This window comes from Phoenix dactylifera, chromosome 17, assembly GCF_051530095.1.
Source record: "Phoenix dactylifera cultivar Ajwa chromosome 17, Ajwa_hap1_PhDact_Kaust_v1.1, whole genome shotgun sequence".
NCBI lineage: Eukaryota > Viridiplantae > Streptophyta > Magnoliopsida > Arecales > Arecaceae > Phoenix > Phoenix dactylifera.
The window spans coordinates 16,907,341-16,930,303 of record NC_143206.1 but is presented as its reverse complement, the minus strand read 5'-3'; the positions used below and the strand labels follow the sequence as shown (position 1 = coordinate 16,930,303).

At 40.4% G+C, this 22,963-nt stretch overlaps 2 protein-coding genes across 17 annotated transcripts; both read left to right on the top strand.

The window, feature by feature from the left end:
- The first annotated feature begins 1,160 nt into the window (after positions 1-1,160).
- On the top strand, positions 1,161-18,705 carry LOC103720206 (transcription initiation factor TFIID subunit 15b). Of its 16 annotated transcripts, none has more exons than XR_015974417.2 (10): positions 1,161-1,575; positions 5,880-6,076; positions 6,180-6,306; positions 6,396-7,266; positions 10,653-10,803; positions 10,890-10,965; positions 12,557-12,765; positions 12,870-12,917; positions 14,005-14,075; positions 14,422-14,976. XR_015974417.2 is itself a non-coding variant. In XM_088713605.2 (7 exons), exons 2-7 carry the CDS (start codon positions 5,962-5,964, stop codon positions 12,672-12,674), a joined length of 1,458 nt encoding a protein of 485 aa, XP_088569731.2. In that variant the 5' UTR covers positions 1,161-1,575; positions 5,880-5,961; the 3' UTR covers positions 12,675-14,976. The 16 variants fall into 16 exon arrangements, 1 of the variants encoding a protein (XP_088569731.2); XR_015974414.2 differs by having other exon boundaries at positions 12,860-12,917; positions 14,504-14,976; XR_015974416.2 differs by lacking the exons at positions 14,005-14,075; positions 14,422-14,976 and adding an exon at positions 16,827-18,705 and having other exon boundaries at positions 12,860-12,917.
- Positions 18,706-19,442: 737 nt separating this feature from the next.
- LOC103720207 (LOB domain-containing protein 12-like) lies at positions 19,443-21,901 on the top strand. The gene is made up of 2 exons (XM_008809810.4): positions 19,443-21,064; positions 21,458-21,901. Exons 1-2 carry the CDS (start codon positions 20,909-20,911, stop codon positions 21,791-21,793), a joined length of 492 nt encoding a protein of 163 aa, XP_008808032.1. The 5' UTR covers positions 19,443-20,908; the 3' UTR covers positions 21,794-21,901.
- Positions 21,902-22,963: the final 1,062 nt, after the last annotated feature.

Here is a 22,963-nt window from a genome sequence, read left to right as displayed (position 1 = left end):
GACAGCTTGGTGCAATTCAAAAGTATTGCCTTAGTTACAAACTTTAAGGTATAAGTTCCGTCTTATTAGCCGTAACTGGACATCGGAAATCAGTTTGATCCAGTAGAAATTCTTCATTTAGGTATTTGGTTGGCTCCAAACATTTATAAACAGGAGAAACAGGTCATAGTGGTGGTCATCTCGGGGAAAGTGGGCTTCTCTCAATCCACTTATAACAAACCAAATATGCTTATTGATCGGCCCAGACCGGCTATCTTTGGGTAGGTCGGATTCTAGGGCTGGAAACAGGCCGGACTACTACCTTACCCATGCCCAGCACAAGAGTTTTTCAAGCTTTAGGTTGAGCTTGGCCCTAAAAACTTTCAACAAATCTCAGCTTGATTCTAACCCGAACCAATTAGACCTACCTAAATTATCCATTTGAGCTGACCCAAATTTGATTGAAGCTTAATCTTTCAATCTTTCATATTGCAACTTTACTTTCTGGATCAATGATTGGACATGCAAAATAGAAATACTTTTTTTTGGGTAAAGAAAACCTTTTTAATGAGATACTGAAACTTTACGATAGCAAGCATCTCATGATTAAAAATATATTTACCAATAAAACAAATTTGTAAAATAATTAGAAATGATATTTCTATTTTTTAAGCAGTTCATAAACAAATATCTAAGTTCTGGCTCGTGTCAAGTCTTATTTGAGTTTAAGCTCAGGCCGAGCTTTTATCACGCTAGATATATTCGAATTAGACGTGGACTCTATACTTAAGCTCAAATTTAATCCAAATTTTTTTTGAACCGAGCCAATAGCTCGATCGGATCAGGCCCAATTCCAACCCTATTGCCCACCATAATGCAATCCTGTCTGTATGGCTCACGTGTCTCCCATATGCTCTTCCATTAAAAAAAACTAATACGAAATTTTAACGATTTAATAAATTGAGATGCTGTGAGCCAAGCTTTTTGCTTTTTGCCTTCGCTTGAGTTACATGCACCTGGACCAATAACACCAAGCTTCTTTTTTTGATGAGACTTACAGGTTGCAGCCGGACAGGCTACGTGCTTCAAACGCATGGCACCGACGGGAAAGCAGGGGATTACGTGTGCAACTTGCATGGTCCCCAAGAAGATATAAATTACTCTAGACCAGGAAGGACATCTGTTCATGTCGCTCTCTATCATGTTGCTTGCTTGATAAGTATGCGTGATCTGCACAAAGAGACAGGAAGAGGATGGAGGATAGTTTGATCGATAGCGAGGGATTGATTTCCCTTTCAATGCTGAAGACAGAGGGTCAAGCTCTCGGAGAGCAAGAAAAGGATGATGAAGAGAAGCAAGATAATGAAGCAGAAGAAGCCGGAGAGGCTGAAGACGATGGCAAGAAAGAAGGAGATGACTCCAATGCTGGCGGGCTAGCCGATGATCAAGCTTCGGGCTCGATGGTTTCCATTCCAGGCGTCTCTCCAAGAGAAACTGAGGTGGATCATAAGAGAGAGGACGGGGCCTTGGGTGGCCTTGGCTCGCTGTGGGCTCTCGGATCAAGCTTCGTCGCCAACTTACCTGTCTCGAAGCAAGGTTTCTCTTTCAATCTCGCCTTCCATAGTCTTATGATAGCATATTATGATCATTTAGTCAATTTCCCAATCCTTATTATAGTCTTTAAAAACTGTCATGCCTGCTTTTTGTTTAGCGAAGTATTTTCTCAGAGGCTTGTCCCTTGAAGCTCTATTCCTTTCCTCCCTTCATGTTTCATCCGTCCTTAATTAGTTTCGTCTACTTTATTTGATTTATAAGATTTTCAGTAATATGGAGTCTCTCTTGTGTGACCAGATGAGCCACCATCCCTTTCAGCTGATGAGGCTTCCCTGCTCATTTCCATCATAGAGGACTAAGAGGACTCGCTCTGCCGATATCTCTTGTCATATCGAGTGATTCGTTTGTTTTCTTGGTTTTCATGGTCATGATTTTGGGTCTTGCAACATAGAACATTTCATCAAACAATTCTATTAAATTGAGCACAGCTGTATGTGTGATAGTATCGACTATATTAGAAATATCAATAAATTGAAATCTTGCAATTGCTTAGAATATATATATATATATATATATTTTAGCTTTTTGGCCTATTTCTTAGCTTGGCTTGTCATTATTATGAACATATTTACTTTTCCATATGTAAAAGAGTTGGAAAGATTTAATTATACACCAGGATAAAAATTTGCTACATGAGAATTTCATACCTCCCATTTCTAGTTGGATCTTACCAACAGACAATGCCGGCCGAACCAGAGCAGTCATCTAAGACCTCACCATAAAAAAAGCCTTAAAAACAAAATGGAAAAAAAAAAAGCCCTCTGTGAATTTGCCTTAAGCTGGCTCACTGAAAAAAAAAGGCCTCGAAGGATTAGGCCTTTAAATATATTAGGCCGCTCCTGCCAACAGATACAACTAGGATCTACTACATGGGTTCAAATTAAAACCTTTGGAGGATTCAGCCTGCCACTAAAATGGAAGTAATCCGTCCGCTTCATCTGATCATGTAACATCCCACATGAAATCCATCGATCGGATCATCTGAATCAGTCTCCTGAGTTATATATAGCCAGAAATAACTTTATTATAAAGTTCGGAAAACATGCATCGCTTTGACGTCATCAAGTAGGGTTGTCGGTGGGTTGGGCCGACCCAAACGGTCCCAAGACCCAACCACGCTCTAGCTCAGGTTTTTGGGCCAGGACGGGCTGATAATTTAACGAACGAAGGGCCCCGTACTAAACTTGGTCTAGCACTTTAGATGAAAAGCATGCCGAGAGTCGGGTTGGGCTCGAGCCTAACACCCCCGGGCCCAGACTTGACACCCAAGCGCTCCCGTAGGGACCAGAGAAAAGGACCAGTGATGGATAGCATCTTTATCAGATGGATAAAACCATCTTTTGAGGGTACAATGGCTTGTGGATGCATCCCATGCCACGAGTAAGATCACCTTGAACAGCCTGATCCAACCCATTCATCTCATGCCCTGGTATTTTTGAGGTTTGTTTGGCTATTTTTGTACGATTAGACCAAAAATTTTATAAAATTTGAGAACTGCACCGTTGGACATACCTCTATATCAACCAAACTCCATCTAACTCAAATTTTATGTTTTTTTTTCTACAAATATTAAATTCTGAGCTAGATTTAGATAGAATTTTAAAAAATATAAGTTAGATGGTCCCACAAGTTGGATTCTTAGAAAAAAATAAATAGCTCAATTATCTTGGAATAAGCCTTCAGTTCTATACAACTTTTTTTTTTTTTTGCGCTAAACCGGGCGATCTATACAACACGTGTACGGATACACCCAATAAAATCGGAAAACAAAACATTCCGGAGCTCCCGAGGCAGCTCCCCGTCCCCAGCCCATAAGGTGCTACCGGTATGGTTAGCCACATACGTGGCCACCCAATCCGCAGCCCCGTTGGCTTCTCTAAACACATGCTTCGCCTGGACCACCCCTCCGTCCCTCATCATCAACCCGATATCGCGGACCAAGGGATGGTCGGCAGCACCGGCTCTCAGACCCCCCTGGATCCAACTAATGACCGTTGCCGAGTCACCCTCCAAGATGACTGATCTAGCTGAGAGCACAAGCTGAGCGTGTCGAAGACCCGCCCAGGCAGCTCTCAGCTCCGCACCAGAGACCGTACAGTCAAATACCTAACAGCCTCCTGCCGCCACTACCCTGGAGGTCGGGTCCCGAATAACAAAACCCGCTCCACCTATCGTGCCACCATCCAGCACGGACCCATCAAAATTGACTTTAAGGAAGCTTGAGGGTGGGGGCTCCCAGGTGAAAAACACCGTGTAAGAAGCTGCCGAGGCAGAAGGGGAACTCCAGATATCCCGAGCTATCAAAAGTCCATCTAAGGAGAAAGCATGACTAAACTCTGCCGCCTACGCCCGGGCGCTCTCCGCCATGAGCCTTGGCGACTTGCTCTGCTCACCAAAGGTTCAAGCATTCCTGGCCAGCCATATCTGGTATGCTGTGCAGGTCGCTCTAATCGCCTCTTGGCGAGTCAATGGGTTACCCGACCACCAGCGGATAGTTCGTAAGAACTGGTCCCCATGGGTCCAAACATCCCATGGCAGCCCCACCGCACACCACGCCGCCCTCGCCCACATGCACTGAAACAGTACATGGTCCACCGACTCATCAGCTTCGCATGCCCCGCACTCTGGGGGCAACCTCAAACCCCGTTCGCTCAATACTTCTCTTGTCGGAAGCCGAACCCAAGCGACCTTCCATAAGAACAGTGCGACCCTCGGATGGAGGCCTAGGCGCCAGACCCAGGCACAATCCGGCCCTGGCTCATGCTCTGGCCGGAGCACACGGGAGAGGTCCCCCACCCTCACTCCGGTCCTGCACGACGTGCTCCACACCCGGGTATCCGGACCCACATGCCCCGGGATCGGAAGGGATCTAACCCTCTCAGCCAAGTGTGCCCCAAACATGTGACCCAACCTATCCTCATCCCAGGCAACCCCGCCCGGGACAAGGAGGTCACAGACCCGCAGTCCCTCCACTGCCTCAATGTCAACCATAGTCAGCCAGCGTCTCAAGGGTAGGGCACCCACCCATGGGTCACCAACCACATCAATACTCTGCCCATTTCCTATCAACCATTTAGTGTTCTCCTCGACCATGGGAAGATATCTGACAATCTCTCGCCACATGAATGAACAGCGACGCCCACTGCGAATATACAACCTTTTGACGGTCCACTGCAAACCTACTCATGGAATTTCTGCGGGCTTATAAAAGAGGTTAATTTTTTTTCTAGGCTACTCATATTTATTGGAAGAATAATATTGCTGCCCAGATTATCTTCTATGTTGTGTACCATTTAAATTTTTTTTTTCTTGAAACAGTCTCAAATCTGTGTATATATATATATATATTGACCTTCCTGGATATACTTATTGGGTAGTGTTTGCCGCTGTACCAAAAAAAAAAACTAATGTAAGAAACATTGCAATTATCGACAAACCACTTATTCATTTGAACATTAAATTACCGTTCAATCTTGCATCCAAATATGTTCTTTTACCTCAAATTGAAACTATTCAACTCATTTATTAACTACAATGTCAGTAGGAGTAATATAAAGAAGAAGATTTAGAGAGGCCAACGAGGTTGCAGATTGGGTGGCCTTGTATGTGGCTGACCATTCGAGAGAGCTCTTTGGGTTGGTGAGAGGGAGCTGTTTAAAGCACTTCAAGACTTGTTATTTTTTAATTTTTTTTATATGTTCGTACTAGAAGTGTATGAGTCATCCATTGTAGTCAAAAAAAAAAAAAAAAGAATATTGATGCACAGGAAGGCTCAAAATACTTGTGCAAAGAGCTTGCACCATCCTATAATTTTCACTTCTTTTCTTGTCCAATTAAATTTTAATTGAGTTGAGATAATTTCTCTTATGGAAAGATGTCTCAATTCAAATATTCATTATTTTGTGACTTCAATTTAAAAATTCAAGAAAAGCTTGCAGTTTTGTATGATTTTATTTTATATTAATTTATTTTCTTGACGCACGGTGCATGCGCTCTTTCCTTCTATTATGCTAATGGATCAATCTGAAACTATTTCATAGATCACAGCCGTCGATTTTGTGGGGGTAATCCTGCGGACTGCACCCGGACAGGGTGGTACATACTTGACGCGCAAGTTGCCAGGCTAGCCATCCTAATCCTTTATCCGGAGCCTCCACTCTTACCGTTTCTCCGTATTTTCCTAGTCCCAGACCAGGAAATCGAAATCACGCCCGCCCACGTGTTAACACCTCTCCATCTCAACCGTCCAGCAAGCGCCTTATTAACCTTCCTTCGAACATTTATAGGGCTCTAATCTGTCACGGCGCGGATCGTATTGCCCTAAAGCCATCCTTCTCTTCGAAGCAAAGGAGGTAGAACCCTAAAGGCATGTCGGGGGCGTATGGTTCCGGTGGAGCAGACGGCTCTGCTCCTCTGCCTAGCGGCGGCGGCGGTTACGGCAGGGGAGGTGGAGGCGGATACGGAGTAAACCCCCCAATTCGAGGTTTTTGGCTTCCTCCCTTCTTTCCCTCCCTTTTCTCTCATGCTTTTGTTGTTAGGGTTAGGTTTCGGTTTGAGTTTGCGTTCTATGCGGTTGTTGTATACAGGCGGCGGCGGCGGCGGCGGCCGCGGCGGGTATCAAGGCGGCGATCGTCGCGGCGGCGGCGGCGGCGGCGGCCGAGGTGGGGGTCGTGGAGGCGGCAGGGAAGGGGATTGGCTCTGCCCTAATCCTAGGTCTGTTCGTTCCTCTCTTGATTTATCGTCTTTAGGGTTTGTTTTCTTTCTTTGTTTTGACAAGATTGGAGGTTTTTTGCTTGAATCAGTTGTGGAAATGTGAACTTTGCGAGACGAGTTGAATGCAATAGATGTGGTACGCCATGTCCTGGCGGTGGCGGAGGCGGAAGTGGTTCAAATAGAGGAGCTGCTGGTGGTAATTTTAGCAGAGGCGGCGGCGTTGGTTACAGTCGAGGTGGTGGTGATTATAGCTCGGGAGGTCGTGGTGGTTACAATCAACGCGGTGGAGATTACAATTCTGGGGGTGGCAGTGGTGGTTATAATCAAGGTGGGGCTGATTACAATTCTGGCGGCGGCGGCGGTGGTTATAACAGTGGTGGTCGGAGCTTTGATGGGAATCGTGGTGGTAGAAGTGGCGGATATGGCGGAAGAGGAGGTTATAGTAATCTTCTGGGAAGGGAAGATGCTGGTTTTGCTAATCAAGACAAAGGGGATGCTGGTTATGCTCAGGTTTCACCACCTGCCCCAGCCCCCTATGGGGGTCCTGTAGGGAACTACCCTCCTGCTCCCAACTCTTATGGTGGGGTTAATGCTTATGGTGCTGACCCTGTTCCACCACCCAATAGCTATGGCGGGCCTAGTTCCTATCCCCCGAGCTATGGTGCACCACCACCGAATCCTTACACTAGTGATGCCCTCGTGGGTCATGGAGATCCACCTATTAGTTATGATGGTGGATATGCTGGTCGCCCGATCTCGGGCCGTAATGGTCGTGCTGCTGCTCCACCATATAACAGGGCTGGTGGATATGGTGCTGTTCCTGTTGAGCCTTCTGGGAAGATTAAGCAATGTGATGAAAATTGTGGGGACACATGTGACAATTCAAGAATCTACATCTCGAATTTGCCACCCGATGTGACAACTGACGAACTGAGGGATCTTTTTGGTGGTATTGGGCAGGTATACTATCCATCTCCTATGTTCTGATTATCATTGTTTCTTTAGAGGTATACATGGTACAAAATCGACATGAATCGTTTGATTACTTGCTGCTTAATGACTAAATTGTGAGAGCGGTGGGGCTAAGTGATTATTTGTATGTGGATGTTATCATGCTAATTATCTGCCGATCTTTTATTTTTATTCTAACATTCTGGGATATTTAATGATGTAAACAATAAGGTCAGCACACAAATATTATTAGACAATAATGTTTTTTTATCAAATATAATAAATTTTCCCCTTTTGCCCTCCTAATGAACTGGCATCTGGAAAACCTGGAGGCTCTATTTCAAATCTGGCAGTTATCAGAAACTAAGGGATTATTTTCTCAACTAATACTTCTAGAATCCTTATTGTATCTGGTTGATCTGGTATTAACTGGATTACATAACGTAGCATAAATGAGAAATATATGTTCACCGGTCTTTCTCCACATCTCTATATCCTCTTCTTTTTTTTTGTGTGTGTGTGTGTGTTTTTTATTTTCGCGGGGGGGGGGGCACTAGTTGGAAGTTTGAATGACTTTTGTTGCCGTCATTTTCTTTTGATTTTGATTTATGATCACAGAAGTATCTTTAATGGGTGTTTTTGAAGTTTTTCTGATGGAGGAAATAAGAACATTTCAAAGAAGGAGGGATATTTGTATCCGAATGCAAGTACTGTATGGTATTTTGATGATATGTGAAAATATACTTGAGTTAGATTGAAATTGTCGACTTATTTTTAGAGGTTGGTGGTATTATTTGCTGCTGTTATGAAACGGACTAAAATGGCAGTGTGTACTAACATAGGGATTTGATCATCAAAGTCCCTTTTTTCCCAATTCAGCAGTTGTCTACATGTGTAGGCATACGTACAGTACAAGTATGATACTTGTATGGTGCATAGATACGTATATGTGGCACATTAAAGATTAGTTAGATGGACAAACAGACAGACCCACACATACAGTGGAAACTTTTGTCCCTGTCATTTTCTATTGATCATTATCGTGAAATCTTTTGATTTATGATCACAGAAGTATCTTTAATGGGTGTTTTTGAAGTTTTTCTGATGGAGGAATTAAGAACATTTCAAAGAAGATGGGATATTTGTATCTGAATGCAAGTACTGTATGGTGTTTGATGATATGTGAAAATATACTTGAGTTAGATTGAAATTGTTGACTTAATTTTAGAGGTTGGTGGTATTATTTGCTGCTGTTATAAAAGGGACTAAAATGGCATTGTGTACTGACATAGGGATTTGATCATCAAAGTCCCTTTTTACCCAATTCAGCAATTGTCTGCATGTGTAGGCATACATACAGACACAAGTATGATACTTGTATGGTGCATAGATACGTATACATGGCACATTAAAGATTAGTTAGATGGACAAGCAGACACACACAGACACAGTGGAATCTTTTGTCGCCATCATTTTCTATTGATCATTATCGTGAAATCTTTTGATTTATGATCATAGAAGTATCTTTAATGGGTGTTTTTGAAGTTTTTCTGATAGAGGAATTAAGAACATTTCAAAGAAGCTGGGATATTTGTATCTGAATGCAAGTACTGTATGGTATTTGATGATATGTGAAAATATACTTGAGTTAGATTGAAATTGTTGACTTATTTTTAGAGTTTAGTGGTATTATTTGCTGCTGTTATAAAAGGGACAAAAATGGCATTGTGTACTAACATAGGGATTTGATTTGGCCATCCAAGTTCTTTTTTTCCCAATTCGTCAATTGTCTACATGTGTAGGCATACATACAGATACAGTTATGATACTTGTATGGTGCATATATATGTATATGTTGCACATTAAAAATTAGTTAGATGGACAAACATACACACACACAGTGGAATCTTTTGTCGCCATCATTTTCTATTGATCATTATCTGAAATCTTTTAATTTATGTTCACCGAAGTATCTTTAATGGGTGTTTTTGAAGTTTTTCTGATGGAGGAATTAAGAACATTTCAAAGAGGATGGGGTATTTGTATCTGAGTGCAAGTACCGTATGGTATTTGATGATATGTGAAAATATACTTGAGTTAGATTGAAATTGTTGACTTATTTTTAGAGGTTAGTCTTATTATTTGCTGCTGTTATAAAAGGGACTAAAATGGCATTGTGTACTAACATAGGGATTTGGCCATCAAATTCTCTTTTTTCCCAATTCAGCAATTGTACATGTGTAGGCATACGTACAGACACAAGTATGATACTTGTATGGTGCATAGACACGTATATGTGGGACATTAAATATTAGTTAGATGGATGGACAGACAGACACACACACACAGTGGAATCTTTTGTCCCCGTCATTTTCTATTGATCATTATCGTGAAATCTTTTGATTTATGATCACAGAAGTATCTTTAATGGGTGTTTTTGAAGTTTTTCTGATGGAGGAATTAAGAACATGTCAAAGAAGATGGGATATTTGTATCCGAATGCAAGGACTGTATGGTATTTGATGATATGTGAAAATATACTTGAGTTAGATTGAAATTGTTGACTTATTTTTAGAGGTTGGTGGTATTATTTGCTGCTGTTATAAAAGGGACTAAAATGGCATTGTGTACTAACATAGGGATTTGACCATCAAAGTCCCTTTTTTCCCAATGCAGCAATTTTCTGCATGTGTAGGCATACATACAGACACAAGTATGATACTTGTATGGTGCATAGATACGTATATGTGGCACATTAAAGATTAGTTAGATGGACAAACAGACACACACACACTGAAATCTTTTGTCGCTGTCATTTTCTATTGATCATTATCTGAAATCTTTTGATTTATGATCACAGAAGTATCTTTAATGGGTGTTTTTGAAGTTTTTCTGATGGAGGAGTTAAGAACATTTTAAAGAAGATGGGATAATTGTATCTGAATGCAAGTACTGTATGGTATTTGAGGATATGTGAAAATATACTTGAGTTAGATTGAAATTGTTGACTTATTTTTAGAGGTTGGTGGTATTATTTGCCGCTGTTGTAAAAGGGACTAAAATGGCATTGTGTACTAACATTGGGATTTGACCATCAAAGTCCCTTTTCTCCGAATTCAGCAATTGTCTACATGTGTAGGGATACGTACAGATACAAGTATGATACTTGTATGGTGCATAGATAGGCATATGTGGCACATTAAAGATGAGTTAGATGGACAAACAGACAGATATACACACACACGGTGGGGGGGAGAGGAGGGGGGGGGGAGGTTTGTGGTCCAGGCAGTTCAAGAATCTACATGTGTCTCAAGTCATTATTGCACCAGTAATAAAATTTATTTCAGATGGCAGTATAATTTTTTTGAATGTACTGATACTTTCTCTTTTTCTAGGTTGGCCGGATTAAACAGAAACGAGGTTACAAGGATCAGTGGCCTTGGAATATAAAAATTTATACTGATGACTCTGGAAATTACAAAGGAGATGCTGTTCTTTCTTATGAAGATCCCTCAGCAGCACATTCTGCTGGGGGATTTTTCAACAGTCAGTTTAAGAAGACAATCGCCTGATATTCAGTGATTCTCCTTATAAAATACTATTTTGATATATACTGCTGATTTTTGTTACAGGCTATGATATGAGGGGCTACAAGATCAATGTTGCAATGGCTGAGAAGTCTGCACCTAAAGCTGCACCTGCATTTGGGTATCTTCTCTCTCCCTATTCAATATGTGCTTTGATGCCAAGTGTTGTTTATCAATAGTGCTTTATTTGTACTCGGCATTCATCTCATATGTATGTATATTATGTATATATACGCATGTGTATATATGTATGTACACCAAGTTCTTTATTAATATGACATAGGTTGAATGATAGGAGCACGTACACAATCATTGTTTCTGCAAGAAGTGAAATGGTTTCCCTGGCTTTTGAAAGCAAGATTTCATAGTGCTCTGGCCGTGTATATCTGTGTAGGTGCATTCACTAGATTTCATGTACGAAAATGATTATCCTACTGTCTGTCTGGAAGATTATTAAGATACTATATAGATTTTAAATCTGTGATGAATCATTTTTTTAGAATTTCAACTCATGTACTGGTTTTCTAAGTTACTGATTCATAGTTTTTATTTTAATTTAAATCTAGTTGTTACAAGGTCTCCTGTTAGTAATTTTGTAAGAGTCCCATTGTAGCTATCCCTGATGTGCATACACTTGATTGCATGTTGGGTTTAACTTTGTCTACTAGGTTACCCATTAGCTTGTTTTATACATACAGTTATAAACGATGTGTACTAAAAGTACCGCCATATTTTTGGACTAGAAGGACCGCCATATTTTTGGTTTCAGGGATAAATAATACGGAACAAAGGCCTTTTGTTTTGTGCACCAATCCAAAAAGAAAAAACAAAAATCGAAGAAAGGCTCCTTTTCTATATGAAACCCTTTTTTGAACGATTGTTTGTCAACCGTTTGTATTCTGGATTACCTACGGTACTCTTGCAGACTTCACCATGTTCTTTCTTGCAACTTCCATCTCCTCTTCCGAAATCTTTGGACAAAAATTATGCTGCATCTCCTTATTGGTTCCTCCTGTCTTTGTTGTCTGTTACCATATACATCTCGATCAATTATTCATCACTTCATCTATAATTGACCCAACTTCTACAGATCCTTTAGCATACACTCATTTCTGAGCTTATATTCACCTAGTTTATCCACACATCCACCTCCATAGAGAGGAAGAAAGTTGCTATTGGAATCTGTTCAGAGTTCTGGGATTTTCTATGTTGTAGCAGCTCTCACATTGGCCTGGACTGTGTATGTGTGCTGATGATCATATGTCCTGGGTACATGATTATTAAAGGATGAAGGACCTGTCCGACATTGTTTTGAGTCATCATGGAGGTGCATACAGCTTGAAATAACAAATGGTCTCATTGATTCATGGTCTTGAAGGCTTATGTAAAATCAAAATTTTAGACCTGAGAGAAACTTGGGACAAGATCAAGTAATCACGTCATATGATAATTTGCTAATGAATACCATATGCTGCTCTTGTTTTCTGAATGAAGATTCAAATTATATCTCTCCCCCTTGGATTCTTGAACAATGTTGTTTCAGGAAAAAAAATGCTGCCTAGGCTTTTTAAGGTATATATTTCTGATTTCAGACTTGGGATTACTATTTTTTTTCTCTTACACAACTGCATGGTTGAAAGCTTCTTTAAGACAGCTGATTGCTTGTTTATTAATATTGCTTTGCTTCATCTAATTATGGTATTTTGGAGCAGAGGTGGCAGAGGTGGTGCATATGGTGGTGGCGACAGGCGCAGGGATAATTTCCGGGATGGTGGTGGACTGGGGCCTGATAGGCACCATTATGGTGGTCAGCGATCACGTCCTTACTGAAGAAGGGCAATTATATATACTAGGAATGTGATCTGAGAGAAACACTTTCTATTCGTATTCACCAGACTTGTACTCAAAAGAGGAGTCTAAGGTAGGTTGAGCCTATTCCCTTAGGACTTTTCTCTTTGAAAAAGTTGGATGGGAATTTGTTTCTTGCACCTGAAATTGATTTAAATTGTTGTCAGTGTTTTCTAGAGGCAGGTGGATGTAATCTCCAAATTGCTGGTAGGTTTGATATTTCAGGTGAGTGCCCTTTTTTAAAAAACTTACCACTGGTGGTCTTGCATATCATGAGTCAATTTTTGTTCTTTATCTTTGCATTAACTGATTTGCATGAAACCCATGGTAGATTGGTTAGTTCTTGTGGTGCCTTCATCTGGGTCATTAACCATGCCTGAGTGTTTTTATGCTGGGAACTGGTTTGCCTTCTCCCCTGCTTTCAATCGTGTATGTGTGCATTCAGTTTCTTTTAGTGGGAGCTTATGTTGCTATCTGATGGATGGTTTGGCACTTGAAGCCTTGGGTTCATCTAGGGAGAGGGAGACGGAAGGTGTAGTTGGTGAGGCTGTGGATGCCACGCATCGTCATCATGTTGCTGGTTGTCTGGTGCATGGATATGGCTCGATAGTCTGTCAAAAATCGTCCCTCTACCGTACAATTGAGAGCTTTAGGGATTCTGTCAACCGGAGAAATTATTAGGTGGATGAGATCCATCGTGGACCTAGGGTGGAATCATTCTAGGTTATTTGCTATTACACAAAAAAAGGAGAAAAGAGAGAGAGGGAGGGGGGGGGGGGGGGGGGGGGGGGGGGGGGGGGGAGGAGTGATTTCATCCCAAGGTCTGTGGTGGATCTGGTCCATCTAGCAATTCCACTGTGGAACCAGTTCCCTAGCAGCTTATCTCATGACACATGCATCGCACGAGTAGAAATCCAGTACTGTAGAAATAGCCTATCTAATAGGCGGCCGAAGTAATTTTACTGTTGTTCTCAAGTGGGAATTAATCAAATATCAAATTCGATTAATATCAAATTCAGGGCCTGTTTGGATAATTCGGCTTAATTTCCTGCTGGTGGATACCTGAATTGGATGGTCCATTTGGGGTTGACTTACATTAACAGAACATCCCGCAGCCTGGGTGGAATTATCCAAACAGGCCCTGGGGCACCCAAAAGTAATGATTCCATTCAAATGGTACTTTGGGGAGCCTTGCTGGTATGGTGGTTAGGCTTGGAACATGGTCTATTTTGATGTTGAATTCCTCGGTATCCAAGAATCCTTGGGCTACAGGTTTAACGTTGTAGTTGGTCCCCTTAATCTTTTTCCACAGATCCTCAACTGAATCCAAAGCTTCACGTTTCTACGTGCATGATTATTTTCCTCTGGGATGGCGTGTTGAGGGTAAGCGCTTTATGAGATTTTTCTCTTTTCTTGACAAGATCATTATTGATTGCCATCAATTTTCTGTATGGATGATTTTTGTTGGGTCAGTCCATATGTTGGCTTGGCTTGATTCCTCTTTGATCAGCGATGTCGGGTTAAAAGGGATGTAATCAATTTTTTTTTTTTTTTAAGGGCACGGATTCTTTGCGTGCGTGGTTTACATCATAAAATACTGTGCACCGTATGATGGCCGTTATCACGATGTGTCATCTGATAATGGCAATTGGATGTTGCACTGCATTCTGGGATGTAAACTGGACATCACAAAAAATCCTTAGTTTTTTTATTTTTTTCATTTTTTAAGGGTTCGCTATGTCGGTATCCATGTTGTTCCGCTGGTTCAAACATGGCATAAAAAGGGAGATCTGGCCCGCTGGTCTCTACAGGTACTGGGGCTGCCTCGAGTATCCTGCAGTGGGGCTCGGCAATAGCTTCAACTCGAACCTCTGACCTCCACAAGTAAATAAACAAGAGGACAGTAGATGATTTGGGGCAACTGGAAGTTACTGCATAAATTTTTGATGCAGTTACAGTTGAGCAGGACGGTGATTTGTGACATGCAACTGTTTGAGGATTATCAAAGCAAGCACTGTAAATTGATTTGCCCTTTGATCAAATTCTGAACCAAGGTGCAGCAGGTACAAGACGGTTGGCCAACCTCAAGGAAACCTCGCTCAGGGACTCCGGTTTTTCACTCGCAAATGTGATTATATAGGTGTTAGCTTGCTACTTTTTATGGACACATTATCATTATTTTAGTTTTCTGTTGATATATTTGTTTAGTTTTCCACATTGATCCGTGCTGTCAACTAAGATTGGTGAATGTTTTTCCTTCCTAGCCGAGTTAACATTGCATGTACTGGTGCTGTTCGGATTCCAGCTTGTGATTTCTACAGTCATCGCTAGCAATTTCTAGTCTTGTTTGGTGCCCGGAGGAAAAAAACAGAAAACAAAAGAAACGCAAAGCTGCAAAAGAAAATAAAATTAAAAATTTTCATGTGCGGTTAGAAATTAAAAGAAAGTTTCTTTTACTTCTATTTTTAAATAAGAGTAAAAGAAAAAAGTTACAGATCTTCTGTTGAAAGGGTGGTCAGGTTGCAGTTAATCTATTTGTTTTTTGGTAAACTTAACCTATTTTGAACTACGTTGCTTTCTAGGTTTTTCTTTCCCGAGTTGCTACTTATGTGTGCTGATGAGGAGGGATTTAATCTTTTTATAAAATATTTTAGTCCTTCATTTTATCTTTCAATCTACCCTGAATTTTTTTTACCAATACAGTACATTGAAAATAGTTCTTAGCTTACCTGGCGTTCGAAGCTTTGTGGTGCAAAAAACTTGGCACTGTAAAATGTCACATTTTTATCAATGATGACAAATTTTTGAGAAAAATGATGAAAATCTAAAAACTATCAAAACGATTTGTATTACATTTTTTATAGAAATAAAAAATAAAATTTATTTTTATTTTTATTTTATTTTATGTTTTAAAAAATATGTTTGGTATGGTTAATTAGTTTTGAAAATATAAATATGATGAAAATGGCTAAGGTGGGGATAGTGATGGTAGAGTTGTAGGCACCAACTATATGGCGTTAAGGTGGCAAAAGAGGTTGCGGGGATCATGGAGTCCATGGTATAGCAGAGGAGGTGAGGGGTGGTGGAGGCAGCTATTGGTTACAGTGGTGATTATGGTGGTGCAGATAATAGCGGTGCCAGTAGAGAAAATGATAGTTGCAGGATGGTGGCAATAATAGAGACGGTGGTAATAGAAATGTTGATGGTGTTAGTGGCAACTATTGTGGCAGTGGTGATGATAGAAATCTGGGCTATAGTGGCAGTAAAAAATATAAGTTTTTTAATTTTAAAAATAGTAAAAGTAAAAATAACGTATTTATATTTTTCTAAAATGATAGAAATATTTTTCAAAATAAAAATATAAATAATGGCATTATATATATTTATCTTGGTTTTTATGATTCTACAAAACAGGTTCTTAATTTGTTATTTTATTCTAATAAAGTTCATGTATTTGGATGTGGATATGTGGATAAGATTTTGACTGGGGGAAGGAAAAATCTCAGTGGAATCCAAGTTGGGGGGATACTATCTTTTTCAATCTATGGCATGATTAGTGCGTGATATGTTTTCTCCCAAAATTGCTTCGTACGGTACGTGCCTGCCATCCGTTTACTTGTGTCTGAGTTTTCACAAGATATCTCATGAAAAGCTTCAGTTTTTAAAAGTTTCCATTTTGATCAAAAATAGGCGGGTTTCTTAGCCTGCCGTGCCCATGGCTGGGCCGAGCAAACGTAGCGTAACTTCGCCAGGCACCTGTGGTGGGCAGCGTGGGCTACGCCGTCATGATGAGTCAACCATGCCAACACCACCCAAGTTGATATAAACTTCTGAGCCCTCGCGGAACGCACGGTAGATCTCTTCCATAAATCCAAAAACATGAACGTTATATGGAAGAAATAATAACACTAAGTTATATTAACTTGGAGAGGGTAAATGTCATGTGGCCTAGTATTTTAGACCAGCGTGCCAATCTCATGTTAAACTATTTATATACTTTTGTTGGTTCTACTGGTGCATGGATTTTCACGGGGAAACTTAAAAACCTGCTTTGGCTGCTGTTTTACAATTAGTCTTTGTTTATCTATAATCCTTTCTACACAATTAAGCTTTGTTTTTTCACACATAATGCAGGGGCTCGACAACAAATAGCCATGGAAAGAATGAACTAGGAACAATGCCCCAAAGGCCATCTAATGGTCTGGCCTCAGTATTGATCTGCCTTGGCTGACTAGGCCTGTCGCTCTAAGACAAAGCTCATTAAATTCATTCACCAGCATGTGCCTGCCATTAGCTCGAGCTCATCATATGATGGCGCCTTACTCATGACAGCATTTTATGCTGATACTTAGGGCTCGTTTGGTTCGCGGGAAAAGAAGGGGGGGAAAGTGTGGTCAACGGGAAAGTAATGAGATGCCTCTTGTTTGGTTGGAGTTTTCAAAGGAGAGAGAAGGGAAAGTTATATTCCCATGGGAATGTGATTCCCACATTTCATGGGAAAGTCTTTCCCATGAGAAACATGGGAAAGTTACTTTCCCATGAGGCGGGAATCACTCTATTTTTACTTTTTCCCAAAAAGTCCCTTCAGCATTAAAGAAGCATTAAAGAGGCATTAAAAATCTAATTTTTATTAAGGGCATAATAGGAATTATATATAACTTTCCTAGGAAAGTGGATGGCCAACCAAACATAAGCACCTTGGAAATTTGTCACTTTCCCATGGTCAACCAAACATGCCAAAAATACTTTCCTAGGCATCCTCTTCCTAGGAATTTGTTTCCCAGGAATCATATTCCTAGGAAGGAAAATGCTTCCCGCGAACCAAACGAGCCCTTAGGCTCATTTGGTTCGCGGGATAAGGAAGAAAAAAAAGTATGGTCAACAAAAAAAAAGTAAACAAATTACTTTTTATTTGGTTAAAATTTTTAAAGAAGAGAGACGGAAAAATTGTATTTCCGTGAAAATATGATTCTCACATTTTATGAAAAAGTCTTTCTCATGAAAAACATAAGAGAGTTACTTTTCCGTGAGCCGGAAATTCAAATATTTTTATTTTTTTTCCAAAAAGATCCTTCAATATTAAAAATTAATTAAAAATCTAATTTTTATTAAAAGTATAATAGGAATTATGAATAATTTTTTCAGAAAAGTGGATGGTCAACCAAACATAAGAACTCTGAAAATCTGTCATTTTTTTATTATCAATCAAAAATGCCAAAAATATTTTTTCAGGTATATTTCTTTTCAGGAACATGATTTCTGTGAGAAAAAATGTTTTCCGCGGACCACATTGCTTCCAATCTCACCAATCATTCAAAAGGAACCTCCTCATTAATTGTTGCATCGGAGCTCGCATGTGTTTTTCTCTCTAAGCAAACGGTAGTTGTCTGTTTCTCTTTCTGTTTCCTTGGAGATTTCTCCTCCCTTGTGTTTAGAGCTCAAATAGAAGCCAGCATTGTGGAGTTTCCAATATTAAATTCTTTTTCAATTGTATGGACCAAGGACATAATAGAGGAGCAAATGAGAGAAGATTGGTTTTGAAGGATGTCATTTGCGGGCATTAAATTCTTGGGTGATCAGCATAGGACTTGGGGGAAAAGAAACCTGTGGTTTCAACTCTGAAGAATTTTTTATCTCACCCTCCTTCCAAGTTGGCTGTTTTTCTTTTATGATCTCGATGCTCTGATTTGATGTCGGATCTCATTAGGAGGTTCCATCTCGTGTTTATGTTTGGAGGGTTATTAATCAAACCCAAGGTGAGCTTAGCTTGCGTGTTGTCTGACCGTCTGTCTGTTTGTTTGTTTCTCGTTTCTATTAAACTTGTACACAGTAGAATAAATGGCGTGTAGGAGGAGGATCCATGGCTGCTATGAATGTCGGATATTATCGCTGAAATCAGACTGGTGGGAACTATGGAAATCAAAATAAGGTCGTTATATATGCTTGCACTGGCTTGTATCATGTGTAGGTGGTCTCATATGCACGTATGCGCAACTGAAGTGGACGATTCGCGGCCCCTTTTCTCTCCCTTTGGCCGCCTGTCTTTCCTGACCGGAGACGAGGAGGCGGCGGCTTTCGCCTTCAAGCCGGCCGCCCCATGGAGATGCTGTCGCGGGAGAGGAGGCATGGAAATCGCAGACCCCGCATCCGAGGCAGCGTGCCATGGCATCGGAAAGCGGGCGCGCGGCCGACCACCTAAGGCCCAGAGCGGTCGATGGGCGCCGCCGTGGAAGAGGAGGGAGGACGAGGAGGAAGCGAACACTCCCTCTCCGGAGCCGACGTCTCCGTGAAGAACCCGAACGCCCTCTCCTTCCGCTTCGCTTTCTTCTTTTTTATTCTCTTGCGCTGATGTGGCAAGAGAATAAAGATTCTATATCTTCACATAGCTAAGGAGGGAAATACAAGGGGTGAGAGCCATACCCACGCCCGTGATGGTCAACTCCTTCACCATCTTTTTCTTATTATTTAGATTAGTTTTGTTTGCAAAAAAAAAAATCTGAAAAGCTGGTATCTAAATACATGATATCTAAAAAAATATATATATACATATTTGTTTGATCATGAAAAAATGCCACATTCTAGAATAGCTTATATTTAATTGAATATCTATTGAAAAAATTGCATAAAATACATATTCTATCTTTAATAAAAATTTTTTTTTATCATATTATATCTAAAATCTTAAAGATACTTTTTTTAAAAAAATAATTTTTAAAGAGATAGAATTAGAATTTTCCATATCCTATATGTTATAATTTTAAACATGGGGTATATCTCCATTTTTTTCGTTTACTATACTTGTACTTTTGTCTTTTTGCAGACCAAACAAGTAGTACGACCTTATTCTCGTCTCTCTTTACCACCTCGGTTTCTGGACCTACAACCAGCAGCAAAGTTTTATATGCTTGCATAGTTTCGTATGGTTCCTGAGGTTCCTTTCTTCATGTTTACTTAAGTTGGGATGATGCTTATAGATGAAGAAAATGGAAACCAGCAGTGCTCTTGTCGCATATCATTTGCCTCATGAATGCAAATTAAGTCGGGATCACTAGGATGTTGGTGTGCCTAAGTAAAAAGGCTTTACATAAATAATTGTAGATATTGGAACCGTCAGAGTTTATTTCCACCATCTAGTTTGGCTTTGTGAATATTTTTTTCTTTTGGCAAATTTGGTTAATTTTCTATTTGTATCGAATATTCAATTAGAAAATTATTGGCATCTTAAGCTTCATGTCATAACTAGTTGCAAACTTTTACATGCGTAGGATAGCACATTGTCATTCCTACATAGCCTTATGAGCATAATTTCATGTTACCCATTGGAGAGAATACAAATGATATTTGGAATTTGAACGAATAAAAAGTAATTGGGTTTGATCCTGTTAATTTTTTTTATTTTTTTGGTTACATCGGCAGCTTACACATATCTAATGTGAGCACAACCGAAAGAGCCAGACACTAGAATAGAAAGCAAGGGAGACGAAACAGAATCCTGTTAATTTATCACTTGCTCCAAAACAAGCTGTTATTCACCTTTTTGTGGTGAACTATGTTTCCAACCATGAGTTTCTAAAAGTCTTAAATAAAATTATTATGAAATGGGCACGGTGGGGATGAAAATTCTATAAACCAGCTGGTACTTCATGTACCAGATGCACAGACCACAACTTTAAAAACTCATTAAGCTTCTTTAAAAATCTATTAAGACGTAATCATGGAGTGGACACAGCGTAAACCTGTATAGCTAAAATGTAGGATTAGTTGCTAGCTGCATCTTGACCATGTATAGTATGCAATCAAAAGACTTTATAAAGTCGTCACATGAACACATGCTTGCAGATATAACAAACTGTTAGAAGAAGGTTTTAAACTTAATTTATTGATCTCGATCGCTTACTCAGTTGGAATAAAGATCCTAATGATGAATTTTTTGCTTGTATCAATAAAAATAGCTGTTCCTATCTTCATGACTGCTACGCCAGCTTTTCGTGGTCGGTACTGGAAGTCTTGTTTACGCGAAGGTCGCTTGGAAACCCAAGGACTGGGTTACTCCTATTTCACATTTTTATATATCCACTCACCTTCAGAGCCCTTGTTATAAGGAGCACACCCTTCTCCATCTACCTTCAGCTCCCCTTGTGAAGCAGTCTTAATTACCATACCTAACTCCGTATCTTCCTCCACCTCTCTCTCCTTCTTGTGATAACTCGTAGAAGATGGGTGGGAGTTCCCCATGCGCTTCCTGCAAACTTTTACGGAGGCGCTGCACGAAGGACTGCTTCTTTGCCCCCTTTTTCCCTTCAGATGACCCCCACAGGTTTGCCATCGTTCACAGGGTCTTTGGGGCTAGCAACGTTAGCAAGATGCTCCAGGTCTCTCTCTCTCTCTCTCTTTCTCTCCCCGTTGTATCCATGCGTAAGGTTTGAAAGTGTGAGAAAGTTGATGGTTACATTTGAACTACTTTGTTGCATAATTTCTTCTCTGAAAAAATCATTCTTGCAACCTTCATGTGCTATTGGGCACATCCAAAGAAGCACGGGCATATATCCATATAAATTAACGAGTGCAACTGCACCTTTTGCTATATGCCGAAGCTATACGTGCTCCGAAAATAGTTAATCTTTTCTTCGAAGTCCTTCTTCATAATCAAGTAATTAGCTCTAGTTGGTGGTAGTACTCCTCTCACCATGGGATCATGCTTGCATTTTGCTGTTTCTTCGATGTGAATTGCCATTCTTTGTTTACTTGGTTGTCATTGGCTGTAGGAGCTTCCGGTTCATCAAAGAGCAGATGCTGTGAGAAGCTTAGTCTATGAGGCCGACGCAAGGATGAGAGACCCGGTTTACGGCTGTGTGGGAGCTATATCTTACCTTCAGGATAAAGTGTCTCAGCTTCAGATGCAGCTCGCTGCTGCCCAAGCTGAGATCCTTTGCATTCCGATGCAGCAGGAGCCCCCGGAGGCGACCGATCAGCAGAGAGAGCCTGATGACAAGCCATATCTGACGCAAAATAATCTCAATGGCATGCCTCAGTTGATGAACTATGGCTCCTCTAGTAATGCAGCTCAGGAACATCTCAAGGGAGAATCCCTTTGGACATAGACTTGTTTCTCTTTTGTTTTCTTACTTGGTTATCCATGGAGAGAGGTAGGGAAAGAGGGCCTTCTATGAAATTATCAGCCTTAATCTGAGGTTTTTTAACTTCTTTTATGACAGGCGATCTACTACTTTGCTTTTCCTTTCTATAACAAATTAAAGCAAAAGAACGCTAGAGAGAGAGAGAGAGAGGGAGAGATGGGTTTGGTTGAGGACTAACTATAAGGTGATTTAAGGGGTGGTTGAAGTCAACAATTAATCCAACTTAGAACGAAGATCTGTCGATGTGAGCTTTCAATAGACATTCTGCGAAGTTTTCTTAACCCCGTACTACCTTCAGTAACACAATGGGATTAAGATTTCTTCACTGCAGGTTTGAACTATTTTCTTTATTATTTTGTTTTCCCATCCTGAGAAAGCTATTTTCTTTGCCTTTTAGACGTTAGCTGGATAGCAGCGGTAGGAACAATAATTGGTGGCATTCAACTTGTTTTTAATGAGTTGGCCAAGTTTGAAGAGCTCGGATCCTCTCAGTTAAAGATTGAACCGAGCAACAAAATGCATTTCATTACCATTTGTCGATGATATATACTTTGTGGAGAAAACTGACACACCGTCCCTTCTTCTATGTCCATTCATTTCACCGTCTCCGCTACTTTCGCTGGTGATCTCTAACCCCCTTTTTATCTGCTTGAATTGATCAAATTCCTCAAGTATTAAATGGACAAAAAAAATGTTATACTAATAAATTAGCTTGGCAAAATTCTTATCTAAACAAAGGTTAATCCAAATCATTCATGCAAAATTGAGCCATTCATGTTAAATTAAACCAATACAGGCAATTGGACATGGCAAAAACCAAACTCTAGTCTCCTAGAGGCAGAGGTTAGTCCTGAATGCAAGATTGGCTTTCCTTATGAATTATCACCCAACGCTTTCACGGTTGCATTCAGCTCCGCAGCCCCACCCATTACATCACATGCCTCTCATGGGCCAAACTGACCCCCAAGGGAGAAGGTCAGAAGATGCAGTTCCCCCTCCTTCCAAAATCTGGCCTTCCACATACTGACCAATCTCCATCTGATAAGGTGCCACGTAGGATTACCAGGGCAATCGCAAGGAGAAATGCCCATGCATATATGTATGGACGTACCATCCTAGTATGATAAATGGAGG

Coding starts and splice junctions, on each gene's coding strand:
- LOC103720206 (XM_088713605.2), top strand. CDS start 5,962: ATGTCGGGGGCGTATGGTTCCGGTGGAGCAGACGGCTCTGCTCCTCTG. Junction 6,307..6,395: donor TGGCTCTGCCCTAATCCTAG/GTCTGTTCGTTC, acceptor TGCTTGAATCAG/TTGTGGAAATGTGAACTTTG. Junction 7,267..10,652: donor TTTTTGGTGGTATTGGGCAG/GTATACTATCCA, acceptor CTCTTTTTCTAG/GTTGGCCGGATTAAACAGAA.
- LOC103720207 (XM_008809810.4), top strand. CDS start 20,909: ATGGGTGGGAGTTCCCCATGCGCTTCCTGCAAACTTTTACGGAGGCGC. Junction 21,065..21,457: donor ACGTTAGCAAGATGCTCCAG/GTCTCTCTCTCT, acceptor CATTGGCTGTAG/GAGCTTCCGGTTCATCAAAG.